Source organism: Rana temporaria, chromosome 4, assembly GCF_905171775.1.
Source record: "Rana temporaria chromosome 4, aRanTem1.1, whole genome shotgun sequence".
Lineage (NCBI taxonomy): Eukaryota > Metazoa > Chordata > Amphibia > Anura > Ranidae > Rana > Rana temporaria.
The window spans coordinates 296,285,832-296,306,529 of NC_053492.1; the positions used below are offsets into that span (position 1 = coordinate 296,285,832).

The window sequence follows — 20,698 nt, forward strand, 5'->3', positions numbered from 1 at the left end:
GGGCCGTGGTTGCTAGAGCACCGTGAAAAACGCAGGCGCCAAGAGGCTGATTTCAAAAGCCCAGCACGCCAGGGTCTTCTGTTAGCGACATGGACACAGAGCTGTGGGCTGTAAGCATCCCTGTGGATTAAACCAGGCAAACGTAAGACTCCTACCCAGCATCAGTTTGTGCAGTGGGCTGATACCGGGCCGGGCATGGATTGTAGAGCTACACACAGACCCTCACTAGATCAGTAACTCCAGGGAAGAGCTTGCTATCATTCCTCATCCCATTCACTCATGAAGATTTACTCTCTGGGACACTTTATGATACTTATGCATTTACCTTGAACACGTTTATTCATATTTTATCACTATTGTCACCATACACCTTTGGGTGTGTGTTATTTTATTAGTTAATTTGTTTGATTTAGATATTCACCTCATAGTAGATTTCTACTATTGTCTTTAGCGCATATCACCTTTATTATTATTTATTTTTGTGTATAGTGAACACTACTAGATATTGCTGCTTTTGATTACTTATTATCTACATTCACATTTTAGATTACTCACCAGTAGCGCAGAAGTCAACACATTTATCAATCATAGAGTTAGCCCCAGAGGATCAGGGATCAGGATTCTATTCAAATCTTTTCACAGTTCCAAAACCAAACGAGGATGTCAGACCTATCCTAGATCTGAAAAGCCTGAATCAGTTTCAGTTCCTTTCGCATGGAGTCTGTCCGTTCAGTTGTTTCCACCCTTCAGGGAGGATAATTCCTGGCAGCAATAGACATCAAAGATGCATATCTACATGTGTCAATATTCCCCGCTCACCAAAGGTTTCTAAGGTTTGCGGTGGATCAGCGCCACTTTCAGTTTGTGGCCCTTCCTTTCGGGCTGGCTACAGCACCTCGAGTGTTTACAAAAATACTGGCCCCGGCTCTAGCAAGGCTAAGGGCACGAGGCATAGCAGTAACAGCCTAACTGGACGATCTGTTGATCATAGATCAATCCGCCCACACGCTTGGGCCACAATATGCACAGCACAGTGGGATATTTAGAGTACCTAGGCTGGCTCCTTAATCTGCAGAAATCTTCCTGGCAGCCTTTAAGAAGGCTAGAGTACTTGGGCATGATTATAGATATGTCCCTAAGCAAGGTATTACTTCCCAAGCCAAAGGCAAAAGCTATAGGAGACTTGGTCCGTCTGATAAAGGTGAAAAGAAGGCCTTCCATCCGACTATGCATGACATTATTGGGAAAGATGGTAGCCTCATTCGAGGCTGTTCCATACGCCCAGTTTCACTCAAGGCCGTTACAGGGCAGAATTCTGTCAGCTTGGAACAAAGATGTTCAGGCCCTGGACCTTCCTATGATCTTATCTCCAAAGGTTCACCAGAGCCTCAATTGGTGGTTGCTCCCCCAAAATCTGTCAGAAGGAAAATTCTTCACTCCGGTTACTTGGAAAGTGGTAACCCCACAGATGCCAGCCTTCTGGGCTGGGGGGAAGTTCTAGAAGAAGCATCTGCCCAGGAAAAGGGGTCCGGGGGCGAAAAGCTCCTACCCATCAACATTGCCGTCGTACGTGTTGTACGTAACCGCGTTTTGCTAGAGCATTTTTTTTTAACGATCGTGTGTGGGCAAGGTCGTTTTAATGATAAAGTTGGAAAAAACTTTGTTTTTTCTAAAGGCTGAAAAACTTTGTTTTTTTACAAGCCGAAAAATGATCGTGTGTACGCGGCATAAGTCTGTTGACACAAGACTGGTTTTACTTGTAGCCATATGCTCAGCAAGGAGGGTTTTGGAATTGGTGACCTTTTCGTGTAAAGAACCGTATATGATTATTCATGAAGACAGGGTGGTACTGCGTCCTCACCCAACTTTCTTACCTAAGGTGGTTTCAGGTTTTCATCTGAATCAAGATATAGTCCTACCGTCTTTTTCCAGATCTGTAGTCTTTCAGAGGAAGAGAGTCTACACTCTCTAGATGTTGTTAGAGCGGTAAAGGTTTATCTGCAAGCTACGGCTCAGATAAGGAAGACGGATTGTCTACTTATTCTGCCACAAGGCCCAAAGAAGGGCCAGGCAGCGTCAAAATCCACTATTGCAAGATGGATTCGACAAGTCATTATTCAGGCCTATGGTTTAGAAAAGAAGATCCCTCCTTTTCAGGTAAAAGCGTACTCGACTAGCAGTTTGTGCTTCATAGCCAGTGCATCACCAGGCCTCCATGGCTCATATCTGCAAGGCTTCTACTTGGTCTTCGGTCCATACATTTACAAAATTCTACCAGGTAGATGTGAGAGGTTACAAGGATGCCGCCTTCGGGCGTAGTGTGCTGCAGGCAGCAGTATAGATCCTCTGGCTCGATGGCGGTCTTATTCTGATCTGTGTCTCCCTCCCCTCAAATTTTAGCATTGCTATGGGACATCCCATTAAGTAATTAAGGCTCTGTGTCCCATGATGTATGATCAAGAAAAAACAAAAAAATTTTATACAGCTTACCTGTAAAATCCCTTTCTTGGGAATACATCACAGGACACAGAGCTCCCACCCCTCTTCAGAGTTAAACGTGGAACACTTATTGCCTGGCTACCAAACTGAGGTACTCTCCATTTGGGAGGGGTTATATATAGGGGAGGAACTCAATTTTAATTGGGTTTGCCAGTGTCCAATCACCTGTGGTGACTACATAACCCATTAAGTAATTAAGGCTCTGTGTCCCGTGATGTATTCCCAGGAAAAGGATTTTACATGTAAGCTGTATTAATAAATCCTATTTTTAGTCACAAACAAAAACATATCAAATGTTTAAAATGAGATAATGTACCATTTTAGGTAAAAATAAGGTAATTTTTTTATTTGTGTCAGCAATACGTCTCAAAAAAGTTGGGACGGAGCAAAGTGAGACTATCAAGGAAGAGCTGGGAGTACATTCTGCAACTAGTTAGGTTAACTCGCAAAAAGGCAGTAATATGACTGCGTTTAAAAAGAGCATATTAGGCCCCTTTCACACGTGTATTCCATCCGTCTATTTTTCTTTCATCCGTTAATGGATGAAAAACAGACAGACAATGCATCCCTATGGGCGAACAGATGTAAATGAATGTTGTCCGTTCACATCAGTTTTTCATCCGCTTTCGCTCAGATACGTTTTGGTTTTTAAACGGCACAACTCTGCGTCTATTTGTTACATGCAGATGGAAAAAAAAAAGATGCAAAATGAATGTAAAATGGAATCAGTTTTTTCTTAGTAAAAACCTGACTGAACAGATGACGCCCATGTGAAAGGGGCATTAGAGAGTCAGTGTTCTTAGAAGTTAAGATTGGCAGAGGTTCACCAATCTGAAAAGCTGCATCTAAAAATTGTTGATCAATTTCAGAATAATGTTCCTTAGAATAAAAATGCAAAAACTAAATATATCATAAACTACAATATAATTAAGACCCCTTTTTACACTGAGGCGCTCAAACTGCCCATAAAACGTACGCTTTTGCTGCATTTCTACTCCCTCCAGAAGTGGCTCTGGCCAGCTCAGTAGATTGCTTTAACCACTTTAGCCCCAGGCCTGTTTTTCAGAGTCGGTGTTTACGAGACAAAACCATTTTTTTTTGCTAGGAAATTACTTAAAACCCCCAAACATTATATATATTTTTTTCTAACACCCTAGAGAATAAAATGGAAGTCATTGCAATACTTTTTGTCACACCGTATTTGCGCAGCGGTCTTACAAGCGCACTTTTTTTGGGAAAAATTCGCTTTTTTAAATGAAAAAATAAACAACAATAAATTTGGCCCAATTTTTTTATATATTGTGAAAGATAAGGTTACGCCGAGTAAAATGATACCCAACATGTCACGCTTAAAAATTGCGCCCGCTCGTGGCATGGCGTCAAACTTTTACCCTTAAAAATCTTGATAGGGGACGTTTAAAAAATTCTACAGGTTGCATTTTTTGAGTTACAGAGTAGGCCTAAGGCTAAAATTAATGCTCTCGCTCTAACGATCGCGGCGATACCTCACTTGTGTGGTTTGAATACCGTTTTCATATGTCGGCGCTACTCGCGTATACGTTCGCTTCTACGCGCGAGCTCGTCGGGACGGGGCGCTTTAAAAAAATATTTTTTTGCTTTTCGCATTTATTTTTATTTATTTTAGAATTTGTAACACTGAAAAAAAAAAAAAAAAAATTATCACTTTTATTCCTATTACAAGGAATGTAAACATCCCTTGTAATAGAAAAAAGCATGACAGGTCCTCTTAAATATGAGATCTGGGGTCAAAAAGACCTCAGATCTCATATTTGGGCTTAAATGCAAAAAAAATTAAAAATTTGGAAATGTCATTTTTTCAAATGACAAAAAAAAAAAATGTTTCTTTAAGACGCTGGGCGGGACTGACGTTTTGACGTCACTTCCGCCCAGCGGAGCTATGGGGACGGGCGAAGGAGATTTTTCCTTCAGTCTCGTCCCCGCTCAGCTGCCGGATGGTCGCGATCTCCTCCGCCGCTACCGACGGCTACGGTAAGCGGCGGAGGGCGCGGGAGAGCGGCGGGGCCCCTCTCCCGCCATCGATAACGGCGATCTCGCGGCGAATTTGCCGCGGAGACCGCCATTATCGTTAACACGGCCGCCCACAGAAGAGATGAATATCTCGATTGTGGCAGCAGCTGCTGCCGTTACCGAGATATTCATCTCTAAAGTGAGGACGTATAACGACGGTGGGCGGTCGGCAAGTAGTTAAGAAAGGACTGGATACTTTCCTAAATGTACAGAATATAACTGGGTACAATGGAACCTTGGATTACAAGCATAATCCGTTCCAGGAGAATGCTCGTAATCCAAAGTACTCGCATATCAAACCGAGTTTCCCCATTGAAGTCAATGGAAACTAAAATAATTTGTTCTGCATTGACTTCAATGGCATGCAATACCGCATGCGGCCAGAGGCGGGGGGCACTGGAGAGCCTCGGAAAATGCCGGAAAGGCCCGAGGACAGTTCGGCTAACCTCGGCAAGACTCCGTTCACAAGCCTTTCCGAGGTTTGCAGAGGTCAGCCAAGCTGTCCTTGGGTCTTTCCGTGTGGCGCCGGTCGGCTCTGCTTGGCTCCAGCGCCCCCCCACCTAAGGTCAAACACGGTACTGCACACAGCTTTGGCCTGAGTCCTGCTCATTTTGTGAGACAACACTCGCAAACCGAGTTAGGATTTTTAGGAATACAGTGCTCGTATTGCAAAACGCTTGTTAACCGCGTTACTCGCAATCCAAGGTTCCACTGTACTAACATTTATAGCTAAAGTTGATACAGGGAAAATCCGATTGCCTCTCGGGGAATAAGGAAGGAATTTTTTTCCCCTGTTGTAGAAAATTGGATCATGCTCTGCTGGGGTTTTTCACCTTCCTCTGGATCAACTATGGGTATAGAATTGGGTATATGGGATTGTAAGATATTTTTTATTTTATTTATTTTTATGGTTGAACTAGATGGACTTAGGTCTTTTTTCAACCTGACTAACTATGTAATTATGTATGCCCAGTGGGAGCAAAGTGTCCAATAGCCTGAAGTAGCAGCCTATAACCCTGTGTCTATGAATATCCAGCATGTGTCCTGTACTGTATAATTAACCACTTCCTGCCGGGCCTGACGACTTTCTACGGCCGCAGTGTGGATCCCAATTGCCAGGAGGCTGTCTAAATACGGCCTCCAGCCACTGGGGGGGGCGCACGACCACCGCCGGCGGCTGCGCGCGCGCCAGCCGCATCACTGAGATGCCGATGCGCGTGCCTGGCAAACGCGATGTCCGCCAGGCACCCGCGATTGGCGGTTACACAGACAAGGACGTGGATCTGTGTGTGTAAACACATAGATCCACGTCCTGTCAGGGAGAGAGGAGACCGATGCTGTGTCCCTTGTACATAGGGACACAGATCGGTCACCTCCCCCAGTTAGTCCCCTCCCCCTACAGTTAGAACACTCACTAGGCTACACATTTAACCCCTTCCTCATCCCCTAGTGTTAACCCCTTCCCTGCCAGTCACATTTATACAGTAATCAGTGCATATTTATAGCACTGATTGCTGTATAAAATGTGAATGGTGCCAAAAATGTGTCAAAAGTGTCCGATGTGTCCGCCATAATGTCGCAGTCCCAATAAAAATCGCAGATCGCCGCCATTACTAGTAAAAAAAAAATTAAAAGTATAAATTCTGTCCCCTCTTTTGTAGGCGCTATAACTTTTGCGCAAACCAGTCGCTTATTGTGTTTTTTTTTACAAAAAATACGTAGAAGAATACAAATCGGCCTAAACTGAGAAAAAAACATTTAAGAATTGGGATATTTATTAAAGCAACAAGTAAAAAATATTGCTTTTTTTGTTTATAGCACAAAAAATAAAAACCGCAGAGGTGATCAAATACCACCAAAAAAAAAGTTCTATTTATGGGGAAAAAAAGGACGTCAATTTTGTTTGGGAGCCACGTCGCACGACTGCGCAATTGTCAGTTAAAGCGACGCAGTGCCGGAAGCTGAAATTTCGCCTGGGCAGGGGGGGGGGGGGGTATATGTGCCCAGTAAGCAAGTGGCTAAGATGAATACTTTTCTTAAAAAGAGCACAGTTAGAATTTATGTTGCAATAAATTCCCTCGCTTTCTGTTAGGAGAAACGGCTGTCAGCAGGACAAAAAATGTGGATAAGGCTTCATGTACACTAGTAGCTCTTAAAGGGTCACTAAAGGAAAAAAAAATTTTAGCTGAAATGACTGTTTACAGGGCACAGAGACATAATAGTTAACTGATTCCTTTTAAAAATGATTAAAAATAGATAAAAAAAACAATCATATAATGTGCCTGCAGTGTAGTTTCGTTTTTGCTGTTGTTTGCTGGTTCTCTGATGTACAGAGAGCCACTAGAGGGCAGTCAGCCAATAGAGAGCAGTGATACTTTGTCTAAAACTCCTCAGCACCAATCCAGTTTCGTTTTACACACAGCTCCTTGATTAGTGACCACCGTGAGAAATCTCCCAGTACTGTGGTTATCAGGAAACAGGCAACCAGGAAGTGTCCAGAACAGAGAGGATTTACAGCAACATGAAAGCAAAAACGAACAATGAGGACATGAAACCAGGACTGCAGCAAGGTAAAGGAAGCTATTTAGCTAAAAAAAAAAATTCCTTTAGTGACCCTTTAAATGTTTTTTTGTCAAAGCTCCTAAACTCAACTCCATAAAAGCCTATGTGTCAATGTAAACATAAGCTTTTAGCAGAGTTTAGGAGCTGCTGCCGTTAGGTGAGGTACAACCTCCCTCTCTTAAAACGCGTTCAGGATAGGAACATTTTGACTATGAAAAAAAAACAAACGCAGCATAACCTCAGCAAAATCGTGGCTTGATTTTCCACGTTTTCTCACACCCGCTGTAAATGTAGACAGAGTGTACATGAAGCCTAACAAAGGCCCAGGTAGTAATAAAAACCTAACGATTTTGACATACCAGTTTTACTTTACACCTCAGTTATTGGATTATTTTACATTTAATACCAAGATCCAGAAGGCAATGGGAGATTATATATATATATATATATATATATATATATATATATATATATATATATATATATATATATATATATATATATATATATATATATATATATATATTTATTAACATATGAAAACATCAAAGGGTATATGCAGGTTATAATTTGTATTAGCCACATTGGGTTTCTGGCTATTTTCACAGGAAAGTAGTAAAAGTGTAAAATTGCATGTAAAATTATTGAGCTGTGGATAATACACTGAAGCAAGCAACAAATAAGCAAAACACAAAAAAAAAAAAATCAATCTTGAGAAGTACATTAAAAAGAAAGTGAAATAAAACTGTGAAAAGTCTCACTTGCAGGCATTTTCAGTCCAGGGTCCAAATTAAGGTTCCAACAAGTAATTTTCATTTAGACACTATCCAGCCATCTGTTGAAGAAAAACATTTTTTAACAATGTCTAAATTTCTGGTACAGCACTATAACATATAGATACAGCTGCTGATTTGTGGAAAGAATCATTAATGAATACACATTCTGGCCTGCCTATATTGACAGAAAACAAAGCTTTTTATTTAACCCCAGCGGCTCAATCTAGCAATTTATCAGAAGTTGAAAGGAAACTGTAATGGTATTGGATTAATTTAAAATGATTTGCTTTTACTGTACATGTAAGAAAAAAAATCGCAGAGCAATATGAGTTATTCAAAGAGAAAAAAAATTTTTTTCTGTTTTTAGGGTCCATTTACTGTATCGGAATAAAACTACTGTTCATGGCTGCAGTTATAAAGGTACAATCACCCACATTTGGTGGACAAGCTCAGTAGCGAGCTGACTTTGTGTACGGGTATACAATCTCATTTGCACACGGATTCTTACAAACCTACATAACAATAAAAATTTACCAAAACTGTACCTATTCGCCAAATGAACCTCATCTTTATGGCCATCAGACTTAAAATACCAAGAGCCTAGAAAATCCTCCCCTAGCTTTAAAGCAGACTTTGAACTGGCTCCTTTTCGGACTCCACCGGTTCCACCTTCAGGGGAGTCTGGAGCTTAGCTGCAAGGAAAGCCCTCTATCCAATTGGCTTAAAGCACCAGATATGTGATACATTGTTGTAGTTTTCATTATGACAATTAACGAAACATGATCTCTAGATTTACTAGCTACACTTGGTCATAAAAATGTCTTTGTTCTGACCATGTACTACATTATATTTCTATATATATCTTCACTGATATTTCATTATCTTCACTCTTTGCAACTGTAATGGTACAATTGCACAACTGTATGATTTCACCCAGTTTATTTGCTTATATTAATCCTATGTTGTAGGGTTGCCCCGATACCGATACTAGAATCGGTATCGGTGCCGATACCGAGCATTTGCCCGAGTACTTGTACTCGGGCAAATGCTCCAATGCCTAATCCGAAACTTGGGCAGTCGGTGGTGCTCCTGTCACCCGCCATACTCCGCTCCTGTCCCCCGACGTGCTCCTGTCCCCCGACGTGCTCCACCCCCTCTGTCCTCGATCTGTCAGGATGGAGAGTGGAGGAAGGAGCACTCTTCCAAAAGAACAGTTAGGGCCCTTTCACACTAGCAGACCGTATGTCCGCATTTTCATCCGTCCGTTTGCGGATGAAAACAGGACATACGTGGGTCCCTATGTGATTACGGGTGTCAGCGGATGAATATCCGCTGACACCCATAATTTGTCCGCCTCCGCAAAGATTCGCATTTGCAGACGGAAGAAATCCTATTTTTCTTCCATCTGCCATACGGTCCGTGTTCGTCTGATCCGCCATAGGGGAGAGCGGAGGAAACACAGGGCGGTCCCTGCACAGTGTGCAGGGACCGCCCTGTTAGCTGACAGCTCAGCGGGCATTTTACGGAGGATCCCCGCTGAGTAAAGCGGACACACGGAGCAGATCATTAATGATCCGCTCCGTGTGAAAGGGCCCTCAGTGAGCACTGACTGTCCATTCATAAACGGAGACATTGTAACACAGTTACTATGCTCAGTTATGAATGGAGAGGAGGCGCTGTCTCCTTTCCTTTCATCTGCAGTGCAGTTGAGGCTCCAGAGAAAGGGAGTGGGGAATATGTGTCCTTAGTCCCTTTCTTTTCTCAAAGAGGAGATATCAGGGGTCTGTTAAGACCCCCAATATCTCAACAAAGCCCCCCCCAAAAGGGCTGATAAAAACAAAAAAGAATTGTAATAAATTAGGGTTGTCCCGATACCGATACTTGTACTCCGGCAATTGCTCCAATTCTTCAACCTGATACCTGTACAGTCAGAGATGATCGGTGCAGCTGGGGGAGTTAAAAAACACTGATCTCCCTGTAAAGATTTCTATAAAACCTGACAGCTTCTCCCCGGACCCTCCGCCCCCCACCCTTAAAGCTGCTTTAATGAAATCTTTACAGCGGTGATCAGTGCTTGCAACTCCCCCCAAAGCCGCACCGATCACCGCTGACTGTATCCTCCTCCACCTCCCCCTTCGTACTACTGCTGTCCTTCTCCGTGAATAATGGAAAGCTCCTTCGCGCTATTATGAACTACTAATGATAATAACCAAACAAAGTAATGAAGTGCAGCAAAACCTAATAGTGTTTACAATACACAAGTGAAATAATGTTAGAAAAGGGGATTCTGCGCAAAACTACACGCTAACAGAAATAAGGGACGGTATGAATATTGAACTGTGCAAAAAACATATACATAAGTACATAAAGAGAGCAAAGCTCTAAATGTATAAAGTGAAATAATAATAAAAATTATTATGGTAAAAAATTTGAAAAAGTGTGCAAAATGTCCCATAAGCAGATGATGTGATGAGCTGCCAAATGAGAATAGTGATGCAGCTGAATGTCCACTAGGCCAGGTATGAGTAGATGACTGACAACTGAGTGATCATATCCATCAAAGGGCTCCCAGAACTCTTACCTCAATATAGAAGGTACAGGGCATCAAAGAGATCCTTAGTGTAAATAGCCTGCTTGCAGCCATAGCATCTTCCCACCTGACTCACCCCAGTGGAGTATCTCCTCGATCAACCCCTAATACCACTCAGAGCAGAGGGGGGAGAGAGAACAAACAAGGCCTCCAATGGTGTAGTATGAAAAGCTCAAGGGGAAGTTTATTAAGAAAAACCTGCGCTTTTAAAACATGAAAATCGTGCAGTACATAAAACAACCAGCGGTGTCCTCCGCGCCTGCTTACGTCACTCCAGGTGTACGTCCGTCCAATCCCTACGCGTTACGACACGGTCACGTGTCTTCATCTGGGTCCTCCATGTCCCCCTCCATTGTGCTGCTCTTCCCGTCCACGCTCCGATCCGTGTCCCCTCTCCATGCTCCGTGTCCTCCTCCATTGTGCTGCTCTCCCCGTCTGCGCTCCGCTCCGTTTTCCCCCTCTGTGCTCTGTGTCCCCCTCCATTGTGCTGCTCTTCCCCTCCATGCTCCGTGTCCCTGTCCATGTCCTCCTCTGTCCTAGATCTGTCAGGATAGAGAGCGGAGGAAGGAGCCGGTAAACCCGACTCCTACTTTTCCGAATGAACAGAGTGAGTGATCACTGACTGTTCATTCACATAACTGAAACATCGCAACTGGTATTTACGATGCTTCAGTTCATGAATGGAGAGGAGCTTCTGTCTCCTGTCCATTCATTTTCAGTGCAGCTGATGCTGCTGAGAAAAGGGACTGAGGAATCCGTGTCCTTAGTCCCTTTCTCTGCCTCGAACGTGAGATATCAGGAGTCTGTTGTCACTTAATGCATGGGATGCTAAATCTTAAGCCTTTACAGCTACTTTAACCTGCCTGGCGGTATTCCCGAGTCTGACTCGGGGTTAGATTTTCCTGCTGCGAGCGGTAACCCCGAGTCAGACTCGGGCTCGCCTCGCTAGATCCACAGGCGCTGTTTACTTACCTTGTCCCTGGATCCAGCGATGCCACCGCGCTGTGTGAGCGAGCGGGACCTCGCTCGATTCACACAGTGCCTCTGTGTGACGCCGAGCTCCGTTCCCTGCGACGTTACGACGCACGGGGACGGAGAACGGCGCCAAATTCAAAAAAGTAAACAAACACTTTACATACAGTATACTGTAATCTTATAGATTACAGTACTGTATGTAAAAAAAACACACCCCCCTTGTCCCTAGTGGTCTGTCCTGTGTCCTACATGTACTTTTATATAATAAAAACGTTTCTTTCTGCCTGCAAACTGTAGATTGTCCATAGCAACCAAAAGTGTCCCTTTATGTCAAAAATGGTTTTAGATCAGCTAAAAAACAGCGATAATAAATTATAATCACTTGCAGAATTGTGCGATAGCGATTTGCGGGGAAATTCGTCATAAAAAAAAAAAAAATAATGACAGCAACAATTCTGCAACTGAGCAAATTTCAGTGATTTTGATTTGATTACATTATTGAATAATTTTTATTATAATTATATTATTATTTGTTATAATTATTTATAATTATTTATTATATTATAATTTATAATTTTGTTTTTAAAAAAATGTCATACCCGGGATGCCTATTAGAATCTTGTTTGGTCAGATTTAAGTGAGTTATTTCTAAAAATTACAGACCTACAGTATAAAACGCCAAATTTCCATGCAAATAATGGTACCGCTTTCAGCATGTTTTTTCTGAAAGAATCATACCGCCAGGGAGGTTAAGGAACAACACTTAGGCAGCTTGAATAGTTGGAGAGTAAATGTTTTTGCTGCAATGTTTTAGCACAGTGTTATTATTACTTCGTTTCATAGGCTGAAGTTGCTATGTGCTATGAAAAGCAAAGCAGCTCAGTGTCCTCAGGCAATCTCGGAACAGCTTATCTGATCCCTTGGACGGTAAAAGAATACACTTTAGTAATCAAGAGTGTGTCTGGTAAATCAAAAGCGCGCTGATGTTTTTTTCATATTAGTATGTTTAGTAGGTAAATGCTGCATTGCATTGAAAGCATCAGCTCCCTCCGAGCTCCTATACACATTATGCATCATCACACTGCATTTTTGCATGAAGGCATGAACATAGGAAGAAAAAGTTTTCAACAGAATTAGTTCACATCAGCCTGTTTTGTACGAGTGTGTTAGACAAAGTACTGTGCAAATGTTTTACCTAGGTGTGAAGAATAGTATAGTAAGGCCCCTTTCCCACATGGGGATCATTTGTTTCATCAGTTCAGTCACGTTTTTTGAAACAAAAAATGGATGACATTTACATCAGTTTGTCCCCTTTTTTTCATCCGTTTTTACATCAGTTTTTTAACAGTCCCTAACCACTGGAGTCCTGGAGCCATTTTGTCATGCAAAAAACAAACAGCTTGTCCATTTACATCCGATCCATTTTTTTTAAAGAAAAATACGGCTTTGATCTGTTCCAAAAAACAGATGTTGACAGAAGCGGATGTAAACTAATGTAAATGGATCACTCATTTACATCCTTTTTCCATAGAGATGCATCGATATCCATTGTTCATCTGTCAATGGATGGATGAAAATTGGACAAATGGCCCGCATGTGTGAAAGGGGCCTTAGAATGCTTTCAAAAATATAGATTTTAATAGTTTATTTTTATCAATTTACAAAACGTAAGGTGAGCGAACAGAAGAAAAATCGAAACCAAATAAATATTTGGTGTGACTATCCTTTGGCTTCAGACCAGCATACATTTTTGTATTTGCACAAAGTCAGAGATTTTGTAGGATTAGAGTCAGGTGTATGATTCCCACTTCAAAGGACACATTTTCAGCTTTCAGCACTGTCACATTTTGAATGACAATTGCAGGGTCATGCAACACTGTACCCAAGTACATTTTTTATGATTTTGAGACAAATAGAGCTTTTGTTTGGTGGTATTTAACCACTTGCCAACCGGACCAGAGACAAATGAAAGCAGTGGAATAATGGTGTTATGGCTGCCCAATGTAAACAAGGTCTTTAAAAAAAAAAAAAAACACTATATTAATTTATTTGAACCAATGCTTTACATATACGTTGGTCCTGGTCACATATGTAAACGGTGCTCAAACCACACGTGAGGTATCACCGCAAACGTCAGAGCAAGAGCAAAAATTCTAGCACTAGATCTCCTCTGTAACTCCTCTGTAGTTTTCCCCCATTCCATGAGCGTGTGCAATTTTAACCACTTGCCGCCCGCCAATGACAGGTTGACGGCGGCAAAGTGGTTGTAGAATCCTGACTGGACGTCATATGACGTCCTCAGGATTCTGAGCCGCTGCGCGCATCGCGGCGATCGTTGTTGCAGGGTGTCAGTCTGACACCCCGCAACACCGATCTAGGTAAAGTGTCTCTCACGGAGACACTTTACCACGTGATCAGCCGTGTCCAATCACGGCTGATCACGATGTAATCGGCTTTTCCTCACTCGCGTCTGTCAGACGCGAGTAGAGGAGAGTCAATCGGCTGCTCCTCTGACAGGGGGGGTTTGTGCTGATCGATTATCAGCACAGCCCCCCTTGAGGATGCCCACTGGACCACCAGGGATTCCACTAGATCACCAGGGATTTAAATCAAAAGGTATGCCACCCTAGACCACCAGGGATGACACATAATGGATGCCAATCAGTGCCACAATGGATGCCAATCAGTGCCCACAATGGGCATCACTGATTGGCAGGCATTGTTTGGCACTGATTGGCATCCATTAGTACACCACATTAGTTAGTGCCCATCTATGCCCATCCATGCCGCCCATCAGTGCCCATCCATGCCGCCCATCAGTGCCCATCCATGCTGCCCATCAGTGCCCATCCATGCTGCCCATCAGTGCCCATACGTGTTGCCCATCCGCGCCACCTATCGATGCCCATCCGCGCCACCTATCGATGCCCATCCGCGCCACCTATCGATGCCCATCCGCGCCACCTATCGATGCCCATCCGCGCCACCTAGATGCCCATCCGCGCCGCATATTGGTGCCCATCAATGCCACATCAGTGCCACCTTATCAGTGCCAGTCAGTGCAGTACCATCAGTGCCCATTAGTGAAGGAGAAAACGTACTTATTTACAATGTTTTACGGAAACAAAAAAAATATATTTCTACATTTTCGGTCATTTTTTTTATTTTTTTTGCAGAAAATAAAAATCCCAGAGGTGATCAAATACCACCAAAAGAAAGCTCTATTTGTGGGTACAAAATTATAACAATTTAGTTTGGGTACAGCGTAGCATGACCGCGCAACTGTAATTTAAATTGCAACAGCACTGAAAGCTAAAAATTGGTCTGGGCGGGAAGGTGTACAAGTGCCCTGTATGGAAGTGGTTAAAGCATAACATGTTTGATATCTACTCAGCTTAACATCATCTTTTTATATTTTACCCCCAAAAAAATTGGGTTATATAGTGTTTTTTTTTGTTTTGTTTTATTATTCACCAAAGTGTATTTTTTCCCCCAAAAATTGCATTTAAAAAAAACGCTGCACAAATAACGTGTGACATAAAAAATGGCAACAATTGCCATTTTATTATCTAGGGTGTCTGCAAAAAAATATCTAATGTTTGGGGGTTCCAAGTAATTTTCTAGCAAAAAAATTAAAAACAGATTTTTATATACAGTGTGACAGAACCCACTGTCACTGTGTGTTTTGGAAGGGGATGTGGGCTCGCCTCCTACCCACAGAATATGGCCCGGCAGAGAACGTGAGATTTGGAGGGCTATTTGCCGTCTCCCACCACCTGGAGAAGATGCCACCTCCAGACATTTGTGTCCGTGGTCGCCAGAAGATCTGTGGCTAGTTCTCCGAGATGTTTGGAACAACCTACCTGCTGATTGCCTTCAAAAACTGTGTGCAAGTGTATGTAGAAGAATTGATGCTTTTTTGAATAGAGATGCACCGAAATTTCGGCCACTGAAACATATTGAGTGTTATCGCCATTTTGCAGATAAGAGAATTTGTGCTTATGGTACGTTTTTCATAGTGACTCATAAACCGCATCAAAAATGTAACACTGGTGCGTTCATTTTTTTAACTGACCACAAATTCAGTAAGCAAGATTTTTAACACCACAACAGAAGCGCAATGGACCAGTGTGAAAACAAACATCGAATTTAGAGGGATACATTTTCTTGACAGTAATGCCCAACAATAAATTCATATTCATTTAAATTTATGATAGTAATATATTGTAAATAGTATATATATAAAAAAAAAAATTTTAACTGTAATTTTCGGTTTTTGGCCAAGTGCATCCTGTATTTATGGTTTCGGCACCACAATTTCCAATTTGTTGCACCTCTCGTTTTGAAGGCAAAGGGTGGTCATACCGAATATTGATTTGATTTGATTTTCTGTTAATTTACATTCCATTTTGTTAATTGATAAACACCAACTATTAACACTTGTATTTATGAAAGCATTCTTCATTCACAGCATTATTTCACATCTGCCTAAAACTTTTGCACAGTAAAGTATTTTAGGAGTTCTGCATTAAAGTGATTGTAAAGTCTTGTTTTTTTTTTTGTTAAAAATAACAAACATACTTACCTGCCCTGTGTAATGGTTTTGCACAGAGCAGCCCCGATCCTCCCCTTCTGGGGTTCCTCTTCTGTGCTACTGGCCCCTCCCTCCTGTTGAGTGCCCCCACTGCAAGTAGCTTGCTATGGGGGCACCCGAGGCGAGCCAAAGCTTCCTGTGTCCATTCAGACTGATTGACAACAGTGGGAGCCTATGGCATCGCGCTACTGTCTCAGCCAATTTACTAGCACCCCTGGTATTTTGGAACCATCTGCATTGTGCTAAATTCCCCCCCAAAAAAGTTCCATGATTCAAAATTAAAGCAACATGAGTTTATGCACAGCATGAAAGGAGCCCATTGCATGTCCATTGTGGTCCAAAGAAAATTGCACAATTGGCTGCCAATTTTCCAGAGTTAACAATGGATACTTCCAAAGCATAATCTACCTTAAGGTGATTGTAAAGTCTCGCTTTAAAAAAAATAAAGAATAAAATAACAAACAGAGGTTATACTTACCTGCGGTGTGCAGTGGATTTGCACAGAGCAGCCCTGATCCCCTCTTTGCTGCTCCTGGCCCCTCCCTTTTGTTAAGTGCCCCCCACAACAAGCAGCTTGCTAAGGGGGCACCTGAGCCGAGCTACAGCTCCGTGTGTCCATTCAGACACAAAGCTAAGCTTCAGTCCTGTCCCCTCTCTCCTGATTGGTTAACTGACTTTAATTTACAGCAGTGGGAGCCAAAGGTGTCGCTGCTGTGTCTCAGCCGTGTCTGAGCCAGGAGGAAGAGTCCTGGATGGCTGAGGGACTCATGGACATCGCTGGATAGAGATGGAGCATTAACCACAAAGCCCCAGACCATTTGGCTGGTTAAAGACCGGGTCACTTTTAGCAATTCGGCACTGCGTTAATTTAACTGACAATTGCGCGGTCATGCGACGTGGCTCCAAACAAAATTTACAACATTTTTTCCCACAAATAGAGCTTTCTTTTGGTTGTATTTGATCACCTCTGCGTGTTTTTATTTTGTTTGCGCTATTAAACAAAAATAGAGCGACATTTTTGAAAAAAAAAATTCAATATTTTTTACTTTTTGCTATAATAAATATCCCCCCCAAAAAAATATATAAAAAATGATATTTTCCTCAGTTTAAGCCGATACGTATTCTTCTACATATTTTTGATAAAAATAAAATCGCAATAAGCATTTGATTGGTTTGCGCAAAAGTTATAGCGTCTACAAAATAGGGGATAGTTTTATGGCATTTTTATTAATAATATTTTACTAGTAATGGCGGCGATCAGAGATTTTCATCCTGACTACGACATTATGGCGGACACATCAGACACTTTGACACCATTTTGGGACCATTGTCATTTATACAGCGATCAGTGCTATAAAAATGCAAGGATTACTGTAAAAATTACACTGGTAGTGAAGGGGGTGCTGAAGGGGTTAAGTGTGTCCTAGGGAGTGCTTGTAACTGTTAGGGGGCAAGACTTGCCGTGACACGTCACTGATCGTCGTTCCCGATGACAGGGAACATGATCAGTGACAGTGTCACCTAGGCAGAACCGGGAGATTAGTAGCTAGATTCACATAGCCTGTCCTAACTTTGCGGCGGCGTAGCGTAGCTTGTTTACACTATGCCGCCGTAAGTTAGCGAGGCAAGTACATGATTCACATAGTACTTGCCTGCTAAGTTACGGAGGCGTAGCCTAAAGCGGGCGGGTGTCAGGGCGGCTAATTCAAATTTAGCTGAGGGGGCGTGTTTTATGTTAATGGGGCTTGACCTGACGTGATTCACGTTTTTTTGGAACGGCGCATGCGCCGTCCGCCTACATATCCCAGTAGGCATTGCGGCAACGTACGCCGCACGGGCCTATTGGTTTCGACGTGGACGTAAATTACGTAAATCCCTATCTACTGATACGCCGACCTAACTCTTACTAAATCTAGCTAGTTGTGTTTACCCCGTTCTTCAGCTCGATCGCGGGACAACGGCGACGATTTGGGTCTGTGGGTTCTGCCGTCACGGAGCCCACGGAGCCACACGGCTCACAAATTAAAGTGAACGTACCTGTACGTCCATTTGCACAGCCGTGCCATTCTGTCGACGTACATCATCGTGCGCCAATCGGAACCAGTTAAGATAATAAAAAAAAGCAAAGTGATCAGTGATATCGATATAACTATGTATTACAAATGCCTTTCTCCAAGGAATCAAACTACTAGAAACAAGATGGGCTAAAATGAGACCTACACCTTTGCAACTGGGATTTATAACATTGTTAAATAGTCAGTCTGCTTGAAAAAAGACACAAGTTCATCTAGTTCAACCAATAAAAAGGGGGGGGGGGATTGTCATACAATCCCATATACACAATTCTATACCCACAGTTGAAAAATTCAAAGAAGCAAAAACTAGGTTCAGGCTACAAATAATATTCAAAGAATGCAACTGAGAGTTAAATATTAACCAGGCTTCCCTTTCAGGGATCTCTCATCTAATTTAATTTACTTCATAGAACACAGGAATTGGACATCAGATAAGGCAATCCTTTCTAGTAAAACAGGATTTTGTTTTCCTTTACCAAAAAACTCCCTATGCAGATTAGGGGTGTCTATAGATAAAAACATACTATGCAGCTGTGACTAAAGTTGTAGAATGCCCTTGCTATAGGTGTAGGCCATTTCCGTACCTCATTAAGCCTGACTGGAAAACTCCCAGGACATTGCTGAGAGGCCCAGCTATTACTGCTCACCTTCATCATCACAGGAGTGAGCTCAAACTCTGAGCATAAAACTACTGCATTAGGGGAGAAAGGCGCATGGGGGAGGGGAGGGTTTGAATCAGAGAAACAGCTTACTTCTGCGATGGTGGAGGTGAGCAGTAATAGATGGGTCTCACTTAGCAATGTCCTTACCAACATGCTGGGAGTTTTCCAGTCAGCCTTCATGATATACGTAAATGACCTAAACCTATAGCAAGGGTGCTATCCAATTTTGGTCAGCATCTTTTCATCTCTATACGTCTCTTTTCTGCATAGTTTTGAATTTGTTTGGTAAAGGTGAACGAGACCTCTCAGATGCTTACCGTCTAACCCAAGTGAATAAACTGCCAGACGGCGAGCCTGGCTGGCTGACTCTGAAACTGCTGGCTGAATACCTGAGGTGACTGACGTGCTTGCCCTGGGGGCCTAGACAATGCCCCTCTACTGAATGTGCCGACTGGTGCACCGGCGCGTCGAGGGAGTATGATAGGGGTGGGGGGGCGCTCTTTACCCCCCCCCTGCCGATATTCATCTGTCAAGTATAGCACATGGATGAAGTCTATGATGACATGCAAATCGATTCATGGTATATGCATATGAGCTGTGTATTTGTCTAATGTCTTTTTGTTGTATTGTTTGAAAATCTGAATAAACACAATTAAAAAAAAAAAAAATAATAAACTGCCAGACGGGAGCAGCACCAATGCGGGTCGACAAGCCTGAAGATCCCTCTGCATCCGCAGCCCACGTGCACTCCCTGGGTGCGATATGTAGGTGGCCCGGGTACCATGTGATCGCTGATTGCAATCAGCAATCACATGCACAGTAGTAAACAAGATGTCATTTCCTGGCATCATTGTTTACTACTGTGAGCAGTCACAAAGATCATATGGTACAAGGCCATTCACAGCAGCCTTGTACCATGTTATAGCTGTGACCAATCACAGCTCTCACAGTATTTCTTAATGCAGCCGGAGACAGTGAGAAATTATTGCTTTTACAGCCATGGTGGCTATAAAAGCAATCCCAGTGTAAAAATCCTGATCACCTCCCCCAAGGTAGTCACACTGGGGTGGCATGAAAGGCGATTTACACTACAGGCACTATTTATAGTGCTAAAACGCCTGTAAAGCGCTTCAGTGTGAAAGGGGTCTAAAGGTTCACATACTGTTTCTCACAGCTGTATACAATGCTTAGAAATCCTGAATTCCTATATTATTTGAAGGTTTTTTTTATTGCTTTAGGCTGTAAAAGGTACAATTTTTTTTCCCTAAACAGCTTCCTTTACCTTAGTGCAGTCCTCCTTCACTTACCTCATCCTTCCATTTTGCTTTTAAATGTCCTTATTTCTTCTGAGAAATCCTCACTTCCTGTTCTTCTGTCTGTAACTACACACAGTAATGCAAGGCTTTCTCCCTGGTGTGGAGTGTCATGCTCGCCCCCTCCCTTGGACTACAGGAGAGTCAGAACGCCCACTAACACACAGCTCCTTTTTCTATCTGCAACGTAGAGAGCGTCCTGACTCTCCTGTAGTCCAAGGGAGGGGGCGAGCACGACACTCCACACCAGGGAGAAAGCCTCACATTACTGTGTGGAGTCACAGACAGAAGAACAGGAAGTGAGGATTTCTCAGAAGAAAAAAAAAACATTTAAAAGCAAAATGGAAGGATGAGGTAAGTGAAAGAGGACTGCACCAAGGTAAAGGAAGCTATTTAGGAAAAAATATTTTTACATTTACAACCCTTTTAAGCTTCATGCATGAAAGAATTGAATCAAAATAAAAAAAAATAAAAAAAATCAGAAAGAGTCTCTTTCTCCACGAGGCTTGAGGAAGGGGATAGCTCCCCGACAACTAGGAAATGGGAGGAACTCTACTCCTCTATGCTGCTGCATAACCAGATAGCGCAGATCCCAGTGTCCCA

The 20,698-nt window shown here is 42.6% G+C and overlaps 1 protein-coding gene across 1 annotated transcript in view; it reads right to left on the reverse strand.

Annotated features, from left to right (window-relative positions):
- AHI1 (Abelson helper integration site 1) overlaps positions 1–20,698 on the reverse strand; it is a 329,300-nt gene that overhangs the window by 305,876 nt on the left and 2,726 nt on the right. The window contains exon 2 of the mRNA XM_040350481.1: positions 7,872–7,945. Within this exon, the coding sequence (XP_040206415.1) occupies positions 7,872–7,926 (55 nt within the window). The 5' untranslated portion in view covers positions 7,927–7,945. The remainder of the gene's footprint in view (positions 1–7,871; positions 7,946–20,698) is intronic.